The sequence below is a fragment of the Mixophyes fleayi genome, chromosome 5 (genome assembly GCF_038048845.1).
Source record: "Mixophyes fleayi isolate aMixFle1 chromosome 5, aMixFle1.hap1, whole genome shotgun sequence".
Lineage (NCBI taxonomy): Eukaryota > Metazoa > Chordata > Amphibia > Anura > Limnodynastidae > Mixophyes > Mixophyes fleayi.
In genome coordinates, this window is record NC_134406.1 from 50,719,188 (window position 1) to 50,741,298 (window position 22,111).

General features: G+C 40.4%; 1 protein-coding gene across 2 annotated transcripts in view; it reads left to right on the forward strand.

Annotated features, from left to right (window-relative positions):
- The window catches only part of TTC21A (tetratricopeptide repeat domain 21A), a 74,640-nt gene that overhangs the window by 20,322 nt on the left and 32,207 nt on the right, over positions 1–22,111 (forward strand). For both annotated transcript variants that reach the window (XM_075212170.1, XM_075212171.1), the window contains exons 9-16: positions 579–677; positions 2,565–2,757; positions 3,183–3,280; positions 7,604–7,804; positions 9,084–9,213; positions 17,737–17,894; positions 19,657–19,872; positions 20,578–20,816. In XM_075212170.1, coding sequence (XP_075068271.1) covers positions 579–677; positions 2,565–2,757; positions 3,183–3,280; positions 7,604–7,804; positions 9,084–9,213; positions 17,737–17,894; positions 19,657–19,872; positions 20,578–20,816 — 1,334 coding nt within the window. The remainder of the gene's footprint in view (positions 1–578; positions 678–2,564; positions 2,758–3,182; positions 3,281–7,603; positions 7,805–9,083; positions 9,214–17,736; positions 17,895–19,656; positions 19,873–20,577; positions 20,817–22,111) is intronic.

Sequence of the window (22,111 nt, forward strand, 5' to 3'; positions counted from 1 at the left end):
GTAGTGCACAGACTAGTGGTCCAAACCTGAAGTGGTCCATGGGCTCACTGCACTCTGATTGGTTGAACACCTCAATTATTGAAAGACATAGAAAATGTTTGGTTAAATCATCCAACTAATCAGATGCATGGAAAAAGTGTTAACTCTAATAGTATATTCTACACCAATTATCTCCTCACCCCCTTTCAAGCCATTCCCTTTAATTGCTTTCTAAAACAACGAACTCCATATAAAATGTGAATAGTAAGGACATACTTGGGATGTTCCATCTCTTTTTTTTTACCATAAGGAAGGCAGGCTCCCAATATCTCTCAGCAGCCTCAGCGTTTAAAATGCAGAGTATACTACCCGTTTAACAATGCATAGAGCATTTATTGTTGCATGTGTCACCTATTTTGTTTTCCTTGCAGTACATGGAACACAATGTTCCTTAAAAAATGGCATCACTGATCATCATAACATTGAATTGTTGAGCATATTGTATTTTTCTTTTGCACATTAGAGATGGATTAGTATTTTGATTTGTAGTTTTTATTAAGTTAAGTACACTAATATTTTTACTACACAAATTCTTACAGGCATATAACCATGTAAAAGAATTGATTAGTGCTCTGGAGACTTTGGAACCACGGAACCCAGTACTACATTTCCAGAAACTCCTTGTAGTTTGTAATTTGGTAAGAAAAGTTCTTCAACATAATATCTTGTATCTGGGATTTAATCTGAAGCTATTAATCTATGTTCACTGATTGTAATCTAAATGAGCCATAAAGCAGCAAATAAACAATTTTATAATCCTTCCACTGTTATTCCCGCACAGGCCCAAAATTGATTGTGACCAGAAAATGATATTTTAGTTTACAATTAAAGGGGAGGCTTACTTATTTAGAACTGCCTCTATATGTCCACCTCCTTCCATGTATCCTTGCCCAAACATCATGGAAGCTGCTAGAAGCTGATCTCACTGCGTTCAGCGGGGGTCCGTCCCTTCTCCATTGAGCCTATTTGAAATGCTTCTATTAAGCTCTATCTGAGAGAGTTGGAAAAGCTCCCTCTCCCGGCACTGAGAGCGCACAGCAAGATCAGCTCCAAGTGTCTTCAGGTAACTGGGGCACAGGTCTATGGCATGTACCCCTCCTATTTGGCACATAAGGGGCCAGGTTAGGAGAGGGGGAGTTCTAAAAAAAATGTGAACTTCTTCTTAACTAAACCTAAATTAAAGGTCATCTAACATCAAACAGGCTTAAATGTGCAGCACAGTGGCCTAGTGGTTAGCACTTCTGCCTCGCAGCACTGGGGTCATGAGTTCGATTCCCGACCATGGCCTTATCTGTGTGGAGTTTATATGTTCTCCCTGTGTTTGCGTGGGTTTCCTCCGGGTGCTCCGGTTTCCTCCCACACTCCAAAAACATACTGGTAGGTTAATTGGCTGCTATCAAAAGTGACCATAGTCTCTCCCTCTCTGTCTGTCTGTCTATGTGAGTGTGTGTCTATATTAGGGAATTTAGACTGTAAACTCCAATGGGGCAGGGACTGATGTGAATGAGTTCTCTGTACAGCGCTGCGGAATTAGTGGCGCTATATAAATAAATGATGATGATGATGATGAATGTGCACAACAAAGTGAACTGCATATGGCAGACATACTTTTATGCTTTTCATCTTCTAGACCTGTTCCCTTGCACTTGGTCATACCCCCAGGCCAGTGTGTTTGGAGAGGATTATCACACATGAATAACGAACAAACAAACTTTTCCATCTACAGCACTCTCTACATTTAAGCCACCAGGACATGTTCATTGCCAGCATCGGCTGAAAAGACCATTGAGTATATTTACTAAACTGTAGGTTTGAAAAAGTGGAGATGTTGCCTATAGCAACCAATCAGATTCTAGTTATCATTCATTTAGTACATTCTACAAAGTGACAGCTAGAGTCTGATTGGTTGCTGTAGGCAACATCTACACTTTTTAAACCCGCAGTTTAGTAAATATACCCCCATGACTCTGTAAACTCTATGGAGATCGTGAAGGTGAGTGTATATGCACTACATATTTGGCTGGTGATTGGAACAAGATCATTAATCAGTACGTCCAATCAAATGAAACGACAATCGGCACTTTGGAACGATTGCCGTTCATCCTGTGAGTATACACAGAATACATCCTGTGAGTATACACAGTATACATCCTGTGAGTATACACAGAATACATCCTGTGAGTATACACACTAACGCGATATGTGGCCGAGCTGTCGCTTATCGGCTGAAAAACCTCCGGTGTGCATCTAGCCTAAGATTTACAGTTGTACTTTGGGAAGAGATAAAGGATTATAGGACACAGACAAAAACAATGGCCATGTAGGCAAATAAAATTCTAAAAACCGATTTACTCAAGTAACAGCTTTATAGCAGCTAGGAAAATAAATTAGTGTACCTTCAATTTTGTTGGTACATTTTCCTCTAAAGTAACAATCTTTGTTTGTAGCAGTTATTCAATTTAAATAGAATAGAATAGAAAATATTTAAGAAATATGGCTTAATTGAAAATAAATCTTCACTCTAGTGTGGAAGAAACCAATCAATTCTACAAGAGGTTTCTGGGTTCTGTGAACGCACATACAGAATATCTCCAGAAAATGCGGAACTCGCCACAGAACTGGGCAATCAGATGATGTATCACGGCAATGTGACACAGGCTGCCAGCTGGTATTCAACTGCCATGAAACTGGATGGGAATAACATAGATGCTCTCATAGGTATGTATCTTATAATGAGTAGAAACCCAGCATCTCAAGTACTATTATACATGAATAAGCTGTCAAACTAAATGTAGCAAGTAAATTGTGTTTGATTTTTTTGCAGTCGATACATATTTTTAAATCAGTTTATAGAACTTTTTTAAAAATGAACATAATAAAGCATGCCTGGCCAACCTGTGGCTCTCCAGGTGTTTGGGAACTACAAACCCCAGCATGCTTTGCGACTGCATAGCCAGCCGATAGCTGGCAAAGCATTCTTGTACTTCTAGTTTCACAACACATGTAGAGCACAGGTTGGTCAGGCCTTTATTACAGGTTTATGTTCATGTTCTATCATTTGAGATCATTGTAATATATATACATTGTAATATATATACATGGACATTTAAAATGGCATTGTTTTTCTCTGCTTTAAATGGTAGGCATTATATGGTGCCAGATACTGCAAGACAAATATGAAGAAGCGGAGCAACAACTTGATTTCCTGCGTGAAGTTCAACAGTCCTTGGGGAGATCAAAGGTAAAGGACCAGTGCCGTAACTAGACATTGTAGTGCCCTGGGCGAGACAGGGCACCGGCGCCCCCCATCTTAGTGGGAGTGACCTTTGTTGAGTGGGTGTGGCCAACCTACTGTTGGGGTGTGGCTAGCACTTTTCCTTCTATGTGTCATTGATATTCTTGAAAGCTGTAAAGAGCCCCAACAATGGTGAAAAAACTTGTATCTAGAAGAAAACCTATACACACTACGCAATATATATATATATATATATATATATATATATATATATATATATACACACAAAAACTAATAATTTGACTTACTGTCCTTCTCTCAGTGATGAGGTGCAAATGAAAATCCTGGTCCGTCCACTGTACCCTGAGACAGGTCAGGTGGCGTGTTTCTCCTTCTCTAGTTGTTGTACCTGGGCCTGGTCTGGGACACAGGTGTAAGCCACTCTAGTTAGGAGTTCCAAAAAAATTGGCTTAAAACAAAAATAAAAGTAATATAGCGATTCCAGACAGTGTAGCCTTTTCCTGTACATACTACCCTCACAATCCCAAACAAAATGTACAAACAACACTCTTGGCAGAGTGAAAGGTGATGGTGTATTGGGAGAGGTACAACTCATCTGATGGTGATATCAGCCATATATTTTCCTGCATATTAAAAATATATAAAAAAAACATGCTAGAGATATATATAGGGATTTCCTTACAAAGAACTAATGATCAAATAAGGTTTGAGGTTACCATAGGGCAGACTAGATGGGCCAAGTGGTTCTTATCTGCCGTCAAATTCTGTGTTTCTATGGAGAGATGCTAGCACGGTGTAGAATATTAAATTATTTGGTGTGCTGGGAATATAACAGAGGCATGTGGGGAAAAAGCACAGATTGTAGTATTAAAGTGACTTTGTTTTCCAGATTTTGCATATGTGAATGTGGACAATTTATTGCTTCATATTTACCTTCTCTTCTATACGTCTGTATTCTTCTTCGCTATTCTTCTTCTATATTCTGCTGTTTTAAGACAGTCCTCTTCTACCTTCCCAGTCCAGCCGCCGCTGTAGCTCCTGGCTCTTCTCGGCTCCTCTGAATCCACTAGCAGCGTCATGACGTCGTGATGGGGATAGAGGGCAGAGTCCAGAAGCCAGGAGGAGTCTGGTCACCCCCTCTACACAAATGCCAGCCATACTGTGACATGTGGCGGGGAGGGGTGAAGAGGAGGGGAGACAAAGGCTTTCACTTGCATGGGGGTGGCAGAGGCTGTTACACACAAAGGGGAGGGGGGCAGAGGCTGTCACATGAACACACACAGAGAGAGGGAGCAGAGGTTGACACATACAAAGACACATAGACACAGATGGAGGGGGCAGAGGCTGGCACACACACAGAAAGGGGGCCAGAGGCTGACACATACACAGAGGGAGGGGGCAGAGGCTGGCACACACACACTCACACACAGGGAGGGGGCCAGAGGCTGACACACACATACACTGATGGAGGGGGCAGAGGCTGACACACACACACACACAGGGAGGAGGCCAGAGGCTGACACATACACACTCACACACAGGGAGGGGGCCAGAGGCTGACACACACACACAAAGGGGGGACAGAGGCTCTCCCAAGCAGAGAAGGAAAGGGGAGGAGACAGAAGTTGTGACACACAGGGGGATGTGTTACAGAGACAGAAGATGTACAGAGGTGAAGCTCCGCCCATTTTCGGATAAGCTCCACCCCCTCCGAAGTCCGTGAAACTGGAGGTATGCCGCTGTCTGTCACACTCAGAGATGGGGCGAATTTGAGGGAGAGAGACTGTCCCAGGGGAGGTTAGAAGAGGAGGCTCACATATTTAGTTTCCATGGGTGGAACCTGAACAGCATGGGCTCGCTGGCACTCTGCAGCCTGCATTCACAGAGCCAGGACACAGAGGCAGGTAGCGGGCGGCTGCTCCGCCCCCTCGGGCTTGCGCCCTGGGCGACGGCACCGCCGGCACCACCCTAGTTACGGCTCTGTAAAGGACTGTAAACTGAATTTCCTGACATACACAAATATATTTCCTGAAATACACAGAGCATACTATAATCCAGAGCCTCTGGAGGCGTGGAGGACGCACATGATCATGCCAAACTAAACTACCTGCACCTTTGTATGACAGTGGAAGTGCGGTATGATTAGCTGGGAATGGTGTAATCAACATGATTGTAAAAGAACCATGCTCCATCTCTATACTCACCGATCATTGCCCATTTTAACTGGGAATAACATTAGAATCTATGTGAACACGTGGGCATTTCTGTAACTGATGTGTGAGAGCCAAACTACTGTTTCCATGAAATGTACTCTGGGATCTAAGTAATGTTAATGAAATGACTGTTTTAAATTTATTCCATACTCTGAAGCGGCTGGATTGACAGTATTGTAGGGGCTTATTACCGTGGGTCAGAAGCTTTTATGTTGGAGTCTTGTCTTTTATAGTAGAGGTCTTCTATAGTACAGTTTTTTTTTCTCTCATACCTTTTAAGTAACCCTAAAAGTTTAGATTTTAAAACATCCACAGAGACATATCGCGCTGATGTTACTGCAGGAATCTCCACTCAGTTTCCCTCGCAGCCCATAGAGGTGTGTAGAAAAATGAGATTCCCACCGTAATAGTTGGCAATGTGCGCAGCCGGACATCGCGGTGATGTCTTTGCGGCACTTCGCCCAGCTATTGAATCTCCCCTAGGGATTTCCTTAGCTGTGCACAATGGGAATAATTCAGAAATAATCCCATATTCTCACACAGGGAAATCAAAACATGACCTGTTACTGTTCTTTGAAGATAGAGTTTAGATTCTCTGTTGTATACAAGTGCTTTTCATGGGAATGGCGGCATGCATATTACAAATGCATGGCCTTGATTTGGATCTGTTAAAATATATATTACATGGTACAGTCTATGGAGAATATCAAGGGAAATGCAGTCACAGAAGCCATGGAGGGCTGCATTCTGAATGAATTCTGGTTTTGAAGGGTGTGTTATGCACATCTAGTTGCTATACAATATCGATTGTCCAATTGCCGTTATGTGGTTCCAAAGCACAATCTGATTTAATAGCCAAAAGTAGCAAAATAACAACTCAGAATAAAATAAGTACAGCCTTTACTTTTAGCAGGCGCTCTGGATCAAGTGTACAGTCATTCAGGTCTGAAGGCTGTGGTCAAGTAGACTGAAAACTGGTCTCAGAGCCCCCACTTTTATACAGTCAGTGGTACAGTGAAAACAATACAGATGATGTGGCTTGCTTTAATAGATTCAGGCTTCAGGAAGGTTCAGTGTAATGCAGGTCATTGGCCAGTTCAAACGATTCCATCCAGGGGTGGGCTTAGCTTCTCCAGAAGATGCATACTTAATTTTCCTGCCAAGAACTGGTTCAAACTGGTCTATTAGCATTACACAGACAATATCTTTCTAATCATTTATTCCCTATCATCCATAACTAGCATACGCAATGTGCGATCCTTTCGACAAATGAACCGGACGTCTGCTGATAAATAGGGAATTTGAATCATACCAAACATGACATGTTTCCTGTGACCTGAACCTTAGATCTCACTAACGTGTATATTACTTTATAATATTTCCCCATAAACTGCTACATTTCAGTACAAATACCTATGTGTTGCAACTACTTTTAATATGAGCTATTTACTAGTGTATGTGTCCGTGTAAATGTGTGTAAAAGTGTCTGCCACATGTTGCGGTTGATTACGCTCCTCCACGCCGTAGCGTGCTATACTCATAATTTCGGACAAAGTCAATCAAGTTGTTAGATATTAATTGAAATGACCATATCCAATTATCTGACTTCGACAGGTGAAAAGAGCTAATTCTCAAGGACGCCAATACTTTCTTGCCCATTCATCAGTAGCCCCAGAGTCATTGTTTTGGGGCACGGTGACCTAGTGGTTAGCACTTCTGCCTCACAGCGCTGGGGTCATAAGTTCAATTCCCGACCATGGCCTTATCTGTGTGGAGTTTGTATGTTCTCCCCGTGTTTGCGTGGGTTTCCTCCGGGTGCTCCGGTTTCCTCCCACGCTCCAAAAACATACTGGTAGGTTAATTGGCTGCTATCAAAATTGACCCTAGTCTCTGTCTGTCTGTCTGTCTGTCTATCTGTGTGTATGTATGTTAGGGAATTTAGACTGTAAGCTCCAATGGGGCAGGGACTGATGTGGGTGAGTTCTCTGTACAGCGCTGCGGAATCAGTGGCGCTATATAAATAAATGGTGATGATGATGATATATGTGAATTCTACCTTTCAGTGTGTTGTAAGATTTTGTGCTGCTGTTTGCAGGAGGTCTGCTATGTGGAGGCAGTACTTGCGTCAAAGAAATTAAAGGAGGAGAAGATAGTAGTCGACCATCTAAAAGAATCTATGGACATGCACTTTGCAGCAATAAATGTCATGCCTCTTGGGGTGGAATATTTAGAAAAACTCAATCCAACTTTTATTGTTGATGTTGTGAAAGAGTATTTGGTATTTTGTCCAAAGCAGGTAAGAAACACTGATTACTGGACTTAATTACTGGATTACACGTAGTTATTGTTTCTGTTAAAATATACTCGAGATAAGGTTGTTATTGTTGGGAGGGGAGATATTTTAATATGCACAGCAGTCAATAATTCCATTGAATGACACGGCAACCAGCTTCTGTTAGGCACCTTTTCAGCGTATGTATAGAATGGGCCTGATGCAGAGTTAAACAAAAATGCGTACACAAAAATAATGTAATGTACGCAAATGTTTTGCAAGCATTCATTTTTATAGGGAAAAATGCATTTGGTATCAAGTTTTCCTATAATACATCAGATATGACCTTCCTCCTTGCATACACATGAAAGCAACGAAAACATTTTTTGTAAATACACACACAAAATCTCATAATATATGCATGGTGGCTTAGTGGTTAGCACTTCTGCCGCACAGCACTAGGGTCATGAGTTCAATTCCTGACAATGGCCTTATCTGTGTGGAGTTTGTATGTTCTCCCTGTGTTTGCATGGGTTTCCTCCGGGTGCTCCGGTTTCCTCCCACACACCAAAAACATACTAGTAGGTTAATTGGCTGCTATTAAATTGCCCTTAGTCTCTCTAAGTGTGTATGTTAGGGAATTTAGATTGTAAGCTCCAATTGAGCAGGGACTGGTGTGAGTAAGTTCTCTGTACAGCGCTGCGAAGCTAGTGGCATTATATAAATAGCCGATGATGATGATATGCACAATCACTGAAGAAAGCACCTAGTAGCTTTGGAGGTTAAATCGCAATCAGCCAATCAGAAGCAGTTAGCTAGTGCTGGCGATTGTCATAATCATAAACGTGATGATAATATATCTGTAAAATACGTATTGGCGTCTGACTTCGGGTCTGCATTGGCTAACTTGGTCCACAAACCTGCCATTACTGTACTCAGCCTGTGTTGGAACACCGCTTCCATCCCTGATAACACCTCTTTAGGTACAAGCAGGACATCCAAGTGTGGATGCGGGATGGTCATGCGCAGTGAAATCATATAATTTATGCTATGCATACAGGCATACATTCAAATCTGCATCAGGCCCAATGTGTAAAGATTTGTGAAGGTATTGGAGCTGAATATTATTAGTAGCTTTTTTTTTTTTACATAAGGCAATTTATATTTTTTAAGTTTATTGGTCCTTTAGTTACTATTTATTTCCAATACACTGAAAAGTGATCTAGCTTATATTTTGTTTGTTTTAGCTAAAAACTATTATTCATCAATTGTCCTTTTTTACTGTTTTTATTCCCGATTCCAGCCCACATACACAGGTCAATCTGTTTCACCTCTCCTGGAAAAGGCTTCCTCTATTTTGGCTCCGGTATTTACCGTAGCGCCATCTCTACCAGAACCTCTTTATTTCATGTCTCAAGTTATATATTTAGCAGGTAAGTCCTATTTAAGCTATAGTAACTGTACACTGTTCCGGCCAAGGGACCAATCACGTGAGGCTCAGATACTGTGGTTGGCTAATGGCCACACAGACTTTCAGATTGTGGTCATCATCAAATGCATTTTCAGCCAGTCCAGATTACATGTGATCAGCAATGATAGTTGTCTTGTTGTCTTTGGTGTGAAGCTATCAATGTATATGTCCAAAGCACAATGTATGGGCAACTGTACCTTCTATATAATCATGCTTATATCATCTATGTAAAATACTAGAACAGCATAATCCACTGGCTAAATAGCCAGGTAAATGTCTATTTACATGTACTTACTACACAGTAATGTTTGAACTAATTATCTTTCATACTTAGTAGTAATCTTGTGTTTATGGAGACAAAAGATCTGTAAAGCATAGTTATTTTTATAAAGGGCCATTAAACACCACAATCAAAATGTTTCCGAATGAAGCATGAATGTAAAGCACAGGGGCACAGACATTGTTCCTGGACTCACTGACATTCCACTGATGTTGTGTCAAAAGAAAAAAGTGACATAATATTAACTACCGACTCCTTTAAAAATAGCTGTAAAAACTTCCCATATGTTTAGGATATGTCCTAATGGGATCTGATGGACAATATGCTATTGTGATACAACTATCTGTGTCTCTGTATATTAATCCACCAAACCAGCATTTTTCTATATAGCAACTATGCAAGCCTGTCACTCATACTCTGCTGGCTCAGAATCGAGAAGCATAAATGAGCATGGTGGACATGATTAAATCACTTCAGTTATCTTTCTATATATAAAACAGACTTGATGTATGTGTATCTAAAAATGTTTAATCTATTTCCAGAAGACCTTGAAAGTGGAAATTTGTCACACTGCTATCCTTTAGGTTATATTTGTCATGACAATTACAAAACACCTTAAAGGAGCCTAGGTTGAAGTCTGTTCAGTCTATGGAGAATTCACTCTGGAAACAGATTGAGTTACCTCACCAGCATCTAGACCACTTAGGCATGCGCATTATGTATGTCTGAAAAATGTTTAACACACATCAGAAAAGCATGCAAAGTTTAAATTTGGCACATGGGTAGCTTTTATGTCACCTTCAATGGATCCTAGGTTCGAGTCTATGAAGCATTAATTCTGTAAACAGACCAATTTGCATATAAAAAACTGGAGATATGTATTTATGAATAATGTTTAACCCACATCCGGATGTTACATTTGGCACACTGGTAGCTTTTAGGTCACAGTTGACAGGAACATTACAAAACACCATCAGTGGAGCTTAGTTTCACAGCGTTGATTCAGGAAACACATTTGCTTTCCCTGCAGGTAAACCATTTAGGTCTGCATGCATTATGCCATCAGCATGTGATATCATGGATGTCATAATAGTGAGTTAGATGAGCCTGCAGCCTTACTTAATAAAACAACATTCATGTTTGGGCACCAGTGGAAGCGCTTGATAAAAGTTGTTGAACTGCTTGTTGACATGACATGAATTTGCAAAAAATAACATCAAAAGAACACCAAACTCCAACGTATGTCACCACCATGGTCATCAATGGGTGCTTGCTATGCTTTTCCCCAGTGAGTAGAGGATATGCCAAGTCAGTGAACAGTGCGTAGTGAAGACTCAGTCAGCTACCCCGTGTGATTCCTCACTGCACTGAGGTCATGACATCAGCATGTGATGTTATAATAGTGAGTTAGGTTAGTCTGTTATCTTCTGTAACAGAACTATATACATGCAACCACATGATTATAAGATGTTCAACCAGCAGACACAAGCATTGATTTTGAACAAGCCATTTAATACCAAAGAATGACACTGTCACGACCATTAATACTTTTCGTTGGTGAGGAGAGGACATGCTGAGTCAGTGGACAGTGTGACAATCCATCAATAGCCAGTCAATCATCCTGTGTAATTCATCACCTTCTCACCAGCATGTGACACCGCATGTCAGGATTGTGCGTTAGGTTAGTGTGGGACCTTATGTAATAGAACTATATTAATGATGATTATAAGCTGTTAAACCGGCAGAATCAGCAAGGATTTGCGACTAAGCGATTTTGACACCAAAGAATGACACTGGTGCCTGCTACTTTTTTTTACCCATTGAGAAGAGGACATACCAAGTCAGTGTACAGAGCAACCAATGACTCGATTACCCAATGGAACTCTCTGTACCCTGCATAACTAGAAATTTTAAATTTGTTAAGTCAAAATTCACAGGAAAATCCAGAAGCAGTTTGAATAGTGCCCAGGTTCAAGGTGCAGGGTAGTACTTCAAAGTGTCTGGGATCAAAAATTGGAATCTGTGCTTCTGACAGACGGTTGTACATTGTCTGCTCGAGAGCCAACAACAAGAAGAACCTCCACATCCTGACCCAAGGGCTGAACTATAGGGGTTGTGGCCATTACAGGACCTGGATGAGAGGGGAGCCCGGCAATGCTGACTACCCCCCCTCCCCCTAGGTTTCCATCTTGCTCTTAGGAGAGCAGGATTGAGGCGTCTTCTGAGCCTGTGCATGAAGAGACCCCCACTCTGTTCTTAAAGGAAAAACGCAGAGTAGGAGGCCTGGGAGACTAGAATTGCATCACCAGGCCTCTACCCAATTGTTGCTATGCGGCCAAGTGATGCACTGTTCCACCCCTGACCCCTACCGAAAAACCTATAACATTTTGTGCAAGGAAGCATTGATGTCAGATTTATACAAATACATTGTAAATGATGTAGTAATTCAAAATTTGGAAAACCTGGGAGAAGAATGTGTCACCTGCTAGTTTTACATATGTTAAGCTCAGTTATGCACAACTTTTCAAATATTAATATCCAAAGGTGGCTTCAGGGTCAAAATGTTACCATCAATGGTTTCTTATACAACTGTAGCGATAATTAACATCATGATGCTTATTCATCTCTTCTATAGAGGTGACCTTATCCCTGATAACACTACTCACACTAATGAACCCTCACAACTGTCCCAATCTCCACTCTGAACCACATTTGCTCCTCTTGTTTCAGCTGTGCCCTCTTCCACTTAGAATGTAAGCTCTCTATTGAGCAGGGTCTTCCATACCCTTTGTTTTCATGACTGCGTTTATTTTGTCTACCTTGTATGTCCCTGTTTTATGTATGTCCTGTTTTCCCTACTGTTCAGCGCTGCGGAGCACTGTGGCGCCTTACAAATCTGCGATAATAATAATGAATAATAATCATTTCTTATGTTTGTTGTGAGTTGGATTAACTCTATCCTAAACATAGCATCACAGCTGCTGATAAGAACATGGGGGACATCTACTGGATAGTTCTGTAAACCACAGTTGGGAATATCTGATATAGTTATCACAGATAATAGAGATGATTAATGTGCCATATCTATTGCTACTGTATATATTGCTTTCTGGATATACCTACGCACATTTTATGTGACCAGTGAATGCAATTTATAGATGAAGCTTTTCTTGAATGTCTGCACTGTAACACTAAGTGAGTTTACTAATGGGGATTCTGTGTAATAACTGTATCATTTCAGAACATTCATAAAACTATCTAGAGATTTGCAGGGAGCTGGAGAAAGTATATTCTGTCCCATCACTGTACATTATCCCCTTAATATCATGCTTTACCTAAAAATCCTTTTTTAGTCCACACCCTCAGACTTTTATAAACTTTTTACTTACTTAGTGCAGTAAAAAGCTGCCATCTTATACATCAATTTCCATTTCTTGGCTTGTCACCAGCACTTCCTATATTGTGATTTACCCACTGTCGTACTCTATGGGACTGATTCATTAAGGAAAGTTAAGCAAAAAAAATGAGTAACTTTTAATCTTGGCATGTTGTATCGGAGGGGGAGGTTAATTTAAAATGTGAGGACAGATTTATAATTGGGGTAGAGCATGTCCTATATCGACTTGTAATGTCAGTGTAAAAATAAAGCTATCAAGTATTTGTGTACTACATGAAAAAATAGCCAGTATTGTCCTAATTTACATCCATTGCATTGCAACATGGTTTTGCAAAGGTTCAAAGTTACTTATTTTTTTGCTTTACTTTCCTTAATGAATCAAGCCTTATGACTTTAATAACTTTATAGATAATCCACTCTACTCCTCTGCTTTAAAACTCAGTCTTTCGTTTCCTCCTCAGAAATCGTGTACTGAATTCCTTACTCACCCCAATCTTCTTATGGAATGTCCTGTGTGGCTGAGTCTCATTATAACATGCCTGCCATCCTTTGCTGTTCCCATTAACGTCAAACAGAAACTTGGCACACCAACAAGTGATATTTTTACAAAGTTCTCCTGCACTGCCAAAAGTTAATTGAGAGAAGCACCATCTGCAGAAGATTTCTCGTACTACAAATGTTTGCCCCTAAAGATATGCCATTGCCCATGCCACATAGTTTTATTTCAAAATGCTGCACAGTGATCAATATTCTTTACTAATTCATTGTTACACTTCTTCTTGTGAACTTCCACCATCTCTTCTAAACACCACTTTTCACTGTCTGATGTCTCCTACATGATGTCCCCCTCTACTTTAAGATTAACCTCTGTAACGTCTGATTCATCTAGGCCAGCATACTGAGCACAACCTGCGTTTAGTATTAAACGCACGTATTTAGGCTTTGCACATGGAGGATCTCTGTTGAAATTGAGTGTAGGTCTGCTGTGCTCTGCTACTCGAGAGGGTGCAGGTTACATCCAATACCTAATGTCACCTGTTAATAATATAGGTATTAATGATAAAACAGTTAAAAGGACATTTTTTTTTCCCCATGAAATACATTTATTAGGATGTTGTTCATGTCAGCTGAGCATAAAAACATTTATACAGTTGCTAGTGATTGAGTGATTGCAAACACATGTTCTAGCGTGCATAAGAGACTGACATCACTAGTACTCAGGACTTAGACTAGTTCTTTATCTGGAGCAAGAGATACAGCAGAAAAACATAACTTTGAGATGCCCAGAGCTGGATCCGGACGTGGCTGTGTGCGCTTGAGTTTAACATGCCCTTACTGTAAATTTACTACCTGAAAACACCCCTTTCCCACCCCATTCACTGTCCGACAGCTGTAGTAAGTGTCCTTTGCATTAGAAGACGGACCAGACAGGGCTGTATTCACCAATGTATCTCTTGGTTCTGGACATGCGCAGAGTGATTTTGCATACGAAATGCTCAAAATTGGCAGATACGTGCCTTGATGAATCAGGCCCTAATACTGAACTACTGACCTTCCACTAAGATTCTCTCTCTTGACATTACCAGTTCAATTAACAATGCCCTTGTCACTCCCAGACTTAAAGGCAAGGCCTGATTATCCAACATGCAGACAAGGCTGCAGGCTAGGACATAAGGCTTTTTGGGGGTGCAAAATTTTGCCAGGGAAAGGTGTAAACTTAAATTAATTTTAAAATATTTAATATAGTTGGTCTGCAAAGTATATATTAAAACATGAAGGAAAAATTGAATACGTTTTTAATCTTGACTTCTTCCTATGGTATGAAGACAATGTGTGATCCTTGGTGAGCACTTGAGGATAAGCAAGTAGGAGAGACCAGGATGATAACAGGCGCAGACTGACAGACCCTCCCCTTTCACATCTTCACTCTCATTAGCATTCGTTCATTCCTCCGCTCTGCTATACAGTTGTGTGTGGAGGGGTGTGAAGGAAGTAGGGTATTAAATTATGGACAAGTTTGTTTTTACCTACCGTGTATTAGCTTGGTGTGGAAGGCGACGGGTGTTACGGGTGTGTTAGCCTAGGGCTACCTGAACCCTTAATCAGGCCCTGCTTAACGGGTTTTCTGCTGGCCCTTTTCACATTCATGCACTTATAAAATGTCGCTTTTAAACCTACTGCAGTAGCCTCCTTAGTAAAATAATAATTCATACTTTAGTTATCTCCCACATTGATTATTGCAACACTTTACTAACCGGTGTTACTATCATTAAATCATTTCTTCTTTAATCAATGCATGTGACTATTAGATTCAATTCCCTTAATAATAGAGATGGTCACTGACAACATGTTTTGGTTTTGGATCTGGATTACCTTCGTGTTTTGGTTTTGATTTTGACAAAACCGCCCTTGCATGTTTTGGTTTTGGTTTTGTTTTGCTATTTTTGAAACAAATACAATTTTTTTGGTCTAAAATAACCTATTTTAGTGCTCCACCAGTTTCTTGGATAAGTGAGGTAATTCTAAAGCTAATAAATTATGGAAAAACAGTTTAATCCCTGGTAGGCCGTCCTTAATTCTAACACTTGCCTGCAAATTATACAGACATACCTGGTTGTCTTCCCCCTCCATCTTTGACTATTGGCAATGTAGCCATCATCTTTGGGTGTATATTACACCCTCCACCTGTAGTTAAATAGAAAAAAATCAGCCTGCATTGACTTTACGTTAAATAGAAATGGACAAAGGCAGTTTGGTATCTGTCTGCATCAGACCCCCTCTCCACTACTAGTAAAATAGAAAACTATTCAGCCGTTATAGACTGTAGAATATAAATAGAAATGCACAAAGGCAGTTTGGTGGCAGTCTGCATCATCCTCATCAACATCATCATTAGCGCCCTCCTCGCCTACACAAATCTCCCCCTCATCCTCTTCTAATTCCAAAGTGGCATCCTCAATTGGTGTATCACCGGCTACACTCGGGCTGTTCAGGCACACATCAGCAGAACTGCTGAAAGGGCCCTTCTTTATGGGTACACAAACAGAATGCTCACGATTAGACATACCACTGGTGGATGGACTCTCCACAGGGATTGGTGACATTTCTGATTCAGAGCATACATTATCCTCTAATGCCTTACTGTTTTCTTGCAGCTCGGCTTTCCCGCGTAACAGTAGTTGTGCACCACTTTTAGACTCCAAATTACTTGGTCTTGCTTGGTCACGAGTGACCGTACAAGAAGAAGGCTCAGTAACATTTTTTGATCTGCCACTAATAGAGAAAGGCGAAGGCCTCATTCTTTCTTTGCCACTGCGTGTTTAGAATGGCATGTTGGCAATTTTTTTTTTATCGGCAGTTAACTTTTCCTCAGTTACACTTCTTTTTCGCTTCAACACGGTAAACAAATTTTTAGTGTGTGTTTTTTTCCCTGATTTAAAAAGACTATGTACTTTTCCATAGGCTTTACCAGATGACGTACTGGGAACACTGCCATCAGGACTGGTGTCAGCACCTGCTTGCTGATCTTGCTCATATGTGAACTGATTTGAATCCATTTTAATAAGGCCAAAGCACTTGTTGTGCAAAATATTCAATAGATACTGCTGCAAAATATAACTTTTGGCAGCCAGAAAAATTATTGTTTCACACTGGGGAATATGGGACACCCCAAAGCACTTGTAGTGCAAAATATTGTATAGATAGATACTGCTGCTAAATATGACTTTTGGCAGCCAGAAAAATTATTGTTTTACACTTGGGAATATGGGACACCCCAAAGCACTTGTAGTGCAAAATATTGTATAGCTAGATACTGCGGCTAAATATGACTTTTGGCAGCCAGAAAAATTATTGTTTTACACTGGGGAATATGGGACACCCCAAAGCACTTGTAGTGCAAAATATTGTATAGATAGATACTGCTGCTAAATATGACTTTTGGCAGCCAGAAAAATTATTGTTTTACACTTGGGAATATGGGACACCCCAAAGCACTTGTAGTGCAAAATATTGTATAGATAGATACTGCTGCTAAATATGACTTTTGGCAGCCAGAAAAATTATTTTTTCACACTGGGGAATATGGGACACCCCAAAGCACTTGTAGTGCAAAATATTGTATAGCTAGATACTGCGGCTAAATATGACTTTTGGCAGGCTGAAAAATTATTGTTTCACACTGGGGAATATGGGACACCACAAAGCTCTTGTAGTGCAAAATATTGAAAAAAATACCTCCTCTATCCTCCTCTCTTCCTGCTCTAACAATTGCTAATAGAATTGGTATCAGAATTGAAATAATAATAGAAAGAATAAGGTATACAATTATTGCTCTGTCCCTGCTCTAATACAGCCTGTGACCTAACCCTGCTCTCTCCCTCTGTCAAATGGCGATGGATTGCAGTGTAGGCGGGTATTTATGCATTACAAATATCGCGAGAACCGAGCTCTGAGATCCGACTACGTCACGATGACGTTTTGCCTCGATTTCGAATACGAATGGGTGGGAGAGTACCGAGCTCGGATTTGCGAAGTTCGGGTGGGTTCGGATCTCGGGGAACCGAGCCCGCCCATCTCTAATTTCTAGGTATTCACAATTTAATCTTAAAAGCGCTCTAGGCACTTTCTTCATTCCAATATCATAGTATATCAATTTTGCACAGTTTAATAATTATGTACTTTCCATTCTGACTACTATATTCCCCCGTGGTTTATATGTCATACAGCCAGTCACACAAACGTAGTATCATTCCATTTATATGGTAAATTAGATACGGACCAAACCCCCTGGTTTCTGTATTTTACAGGAAATTTTGATGGAGCACAAGGGACCTTACAGCGGTGTATAGAGCTGAACCCTGAGTGGGCCGACGCTCACCTTCTTATGGCACAGATACGTCTGTCACAAGGACAGTATACTGAGTGCTCGCAGTCTCTAGAAACAGGAGTCAGCCACAACTTTAAGGTAAATGCATTTATAGAATCAAATGCTATGAATTAAATTTTAGAAATAGTACACTGTAGCCTGTCCATATTATATACTGTATTATTTACACAAGTGTTGTGATTGTCCATGCGCTATTATTTACAAATACTACTGTGAATAATTATTTATTCTGGCCTCTACAGTCAAGTCCATAAATATTAGGACATCGACACAATTCTCATATTTTGGCCTCTATACACCACCACAATGGATTTGAAACGAAACTAACAAGATGTGCTTTAACTGCAGACTTTCAGCTTTAATTTGAGGGTATTTACATCCAAATCAGGTGAACGGTGCAGGAATTACAACAGTTCCTATATGTGCCTCCCACAAAGCTGAAAGTCTACAGTTAAAGCACATCTTGTTAGTTTCATTTCAAATCCATTGTGGTGGTGTATAGAGGTCAAATTATGAGAATTGTGTCGATGTCCCAATATTTATGGACTTGACTGTATACCAAGTTCCTTTTAGCCACCTGAATACAGTAGGGTTATCTGGTGGAGAGGAGTTAACAGCAAACATTAGCAATGCAATGGTGTACAAACCTACAGTGACATAAACTCCGACTCTGAAGGGTGATGGCATGATTTTAGAGAATAGTGTTGATAACAGCAGAGATAAGAAATAGGATGATGCGAGACAATGCAATGTTATTGTTTGTGGTAACAGCATGGAAGAGAAATATGGAGATGATGGAAGTCTGTGTTAAATTGGAGATGTATGGAAACAGCAAGCACATTTTAGAGAAGCTTGGGAATGATGATAGAGGGTTTTATGTTAGACATGTACAGGATTCATAGAGGGGTGTAATTTTATAGAGGTATAGAAATGATAGAAGAGTGTCATGTTAGAGATGTTTGTGGATTTTGATTGAGAGGTTACTATGTTAGAGATGTATGATGAAGATTATGTTGGAGAAGGTGCAGTGTTAGAGACCTCCGGTGATGATAATGATGATGGAGATGGTTCCGTGTTAGATATGTATGGTGATGATGATGATGATGATGGAGAGGGTGCCATGTTAGAGATGTATGGTGATGATGATGGAGATGGTACCATATTAGAGATGTATGGTGATGATGATGGAGATGGTGCCATGTTAAAGATTTATGGATATAATGATGATGATGTAGCTGGTACCATGATAGAGATGTATGGTGATGATGATGATGACGAGGGTGCCATGTTAGATATTTATGGATAAAACGATGATGATGATGGAGCTGGTGCCATGATAGAGATGTATGGTGATAATGATGGGGCTGGTGCCATGATAGAGATGTATGGTGATGATGATGATGGAGAGGGTGCCATGTTATAGATGTATGGTGATGATGATGATGCAGAGGGTGCCATGTTAGAGATTTATGGATATAATGATGATGATGATGATGGAGCTGGTGCCATGTTATAGATGTATGGTGATGATGATGATGGAGCTGGTGCCATGTTATAGATGTATGGTGATGATGATGGAGATGGTGCCATGTTAAAGATGTATGGGGACCAGAGCCGGGGTGTAATGTTAGAGATGTACGTGGATTACAGGGAAACATGTTCCATGGTTTATTAGCCCAGAGCCAGAACTCTTGTCTCATATTTTAAAATAGTCCATTGTCTTTGAGCCCAAACTGTACTCTCTAGAGCCTTTTGTTTTAAAATGTGACTTTCCATTTCTTCATCCTAATTAATTGCAAAACATTGTATAAATGTTATTTGTTGCATGTTTTTTGCTCAGGTGCGAGAACATCCACTTTACCATTTAATTAAAGCAAGAGTTCTGAAAACAACAGGGAAACTAGCAGAAGCTACACAGATGCTAAAAATGTGTATGAGTCTACCTGAAATGAAGAGAGGAGCAGCCACAAGAGGCAAAACAGATGCTCTCAGCATTAGCGACCATGTCTCCATATACCTAGAACTTGCAGAACTTCTTCGTCTAAATGGGGAGCAGGTAAATGCACTCACTACTTTTGTTTAAATGCTGTACATGGATTAACAGGCCACAAATACAGCATCTCAAGGGAGGAGTTAGGCAGATCGGGGACATTCCTTGCAGAGTATAGATTATATGCATGCAAAGGTGTAACTACAGTAGTGTAATTTGATGTCCCCTTATACTCATGATTAATCCACAATATAAATGAAGAAAACCGAGCAATAATGTAGAAGATAAAAGTTTAAATGAATAAGTCATAGTAGCTTGGACAAGCATTTCACTCTCTTCACGAACATTTATGTGGATCTGCAAACCCGCAAAGCTAAGCACAGATTGATTTTTCAGGGGCAATTCAAAGGACTGGGAAGTTGGAGCTCATTTTGAATTGCGCTTAGCGATCAATTAGATGCACTTGAGTAACTAAAGAAGCAGTGTGGATCCACATTTTTTGCACTTCATAAATGAGCCATTATAGGAGGCCTAAGTAAACTACGGCTCTCCAGCTGGTCCAAGGGCTGGCAGGGCATGCTGGGACACAACAGCTGGGGCACCACAAGTTGCTGTACCTAGGCTCTAAAATTCATTATTCAGCCCAATCATTGAGAATATAACTGAAAAGTCAATCACGTAGTAAAACAACAAATAGGAGGTTACGTTCTGTGTTGTCATGATACAAATTTCTTTAGCCTGACCATATTAATACTACATTTCCTATTTTAGCATGAAGCTACAAAGTTAATACAAGATGCCATCCATACTTTCCGTGGGACTCCAGAAGAAATTCGAATTGTTGTGGCTAATGCAGATATGTCTCTCAGTAAAGGCGATGTAGAAATGGCGCTGAGCATGCTGAGAGATGTGACGCCAAACAAGCCATATTACATTGAGGTTAAAAAAAAGATGGCTGACATCTATCTCAAAATTCGAAAGGATAAGAAATTGTATATCGCTTGCTATAGGTAAGTTTCTAGTAACAATGACCATTTCAGCGTGGATGAGACTTCTTCATTACCCAATGCAGATATCTTGTGGTCTCTGGAGTGCTTGACTTTACCACTATACAGAAAGAAATTGTCTTATTGTAGACAAATTATTAAAGTGCACCTGTTATCATGAAGGAGTACATTCAGATCCAGTCTAGTTAACTATGCAAGTGATTTAAGAATAAACTCACTATAGATTTTTCTCAGTTATTTACCATCCTAATGTGTGCCTTCATCTCCCTGCTTCTTGTCCCTCTATAATATTAAGGACATACTCTGCAGTGGAGAGGAAGGTGAAGGAGCAAGGAGGAATTTTAATGTTTAATTATCTCTTGGGCCCACACCGCTATATGTGGGGCTGGGAAAAGTAGAATGGCTATTACAAGTAAAACTAGCCCCGGCCACTCATGAGCTTAGTGCTACTTTTATGCTGCAGTGGGAGTATTAGTATCTGCTCCTCTGAGACACATTTACAGAAGGAGGCGATGATATTGATTGTTTGTTATTGTGAATACTAGTTTTCACCGGCAGTGGTTTTTTACCAATGTACAACAATGAGCATTCAGCAGTTATTGATCTGCAACTTGAAGAAGCTCAAGTGATGGGACATGTGTTAGGAATTGGGTGGTTAAAGGAGGTTTCCACTTTAAAATGTAATTTTACTAAATCCTCTCTTTTCCTTTTAACAGTACAATAGTTGTAATCCCTACCTTATGATCACACCATTCACTGTATTTAGCCAGGTACACAGTGGGACCGATTACAATAGCCATAGTAGCATCACACATTATGTTTCAGTGTGATGTACAGGTAATGATCTTCATTCATTTTTTTGCTTGCACTTTATAGACTTGTGATAAAAAATGAACAAAGTTTTCATTACCGTTTTTGTGCACATGAACACAGCATGCAACGCTACTACAGAATTACTGCTGATTGAATCAGCCCCAGTTTCTATCATTGAAAGCCTTAGAGCTGCTGTGATGATCCTCCCTTACCTCAGAGAGACCGGATCAATAACAAAGGTGATTGTGACTGGATGGACCGCCTATGCCACCCTATCTGTTGCTGTTGGGAACCGGCTGGGCTTACTTTGCCACCGTTCCCTTTCGTTATTTCAAGTGCGCCCTCTTGCCGCAGTAGGAGGGGCTTATAAATACCACCACTGGACTCCTTAACCGGTTTCTTCTGGGTAACTGACGCTGCGAGTGTACCCCGTTACTGGTGTACCTGGGCTGGTACTCCTGAACTCTTACTATGGACAAGGATGG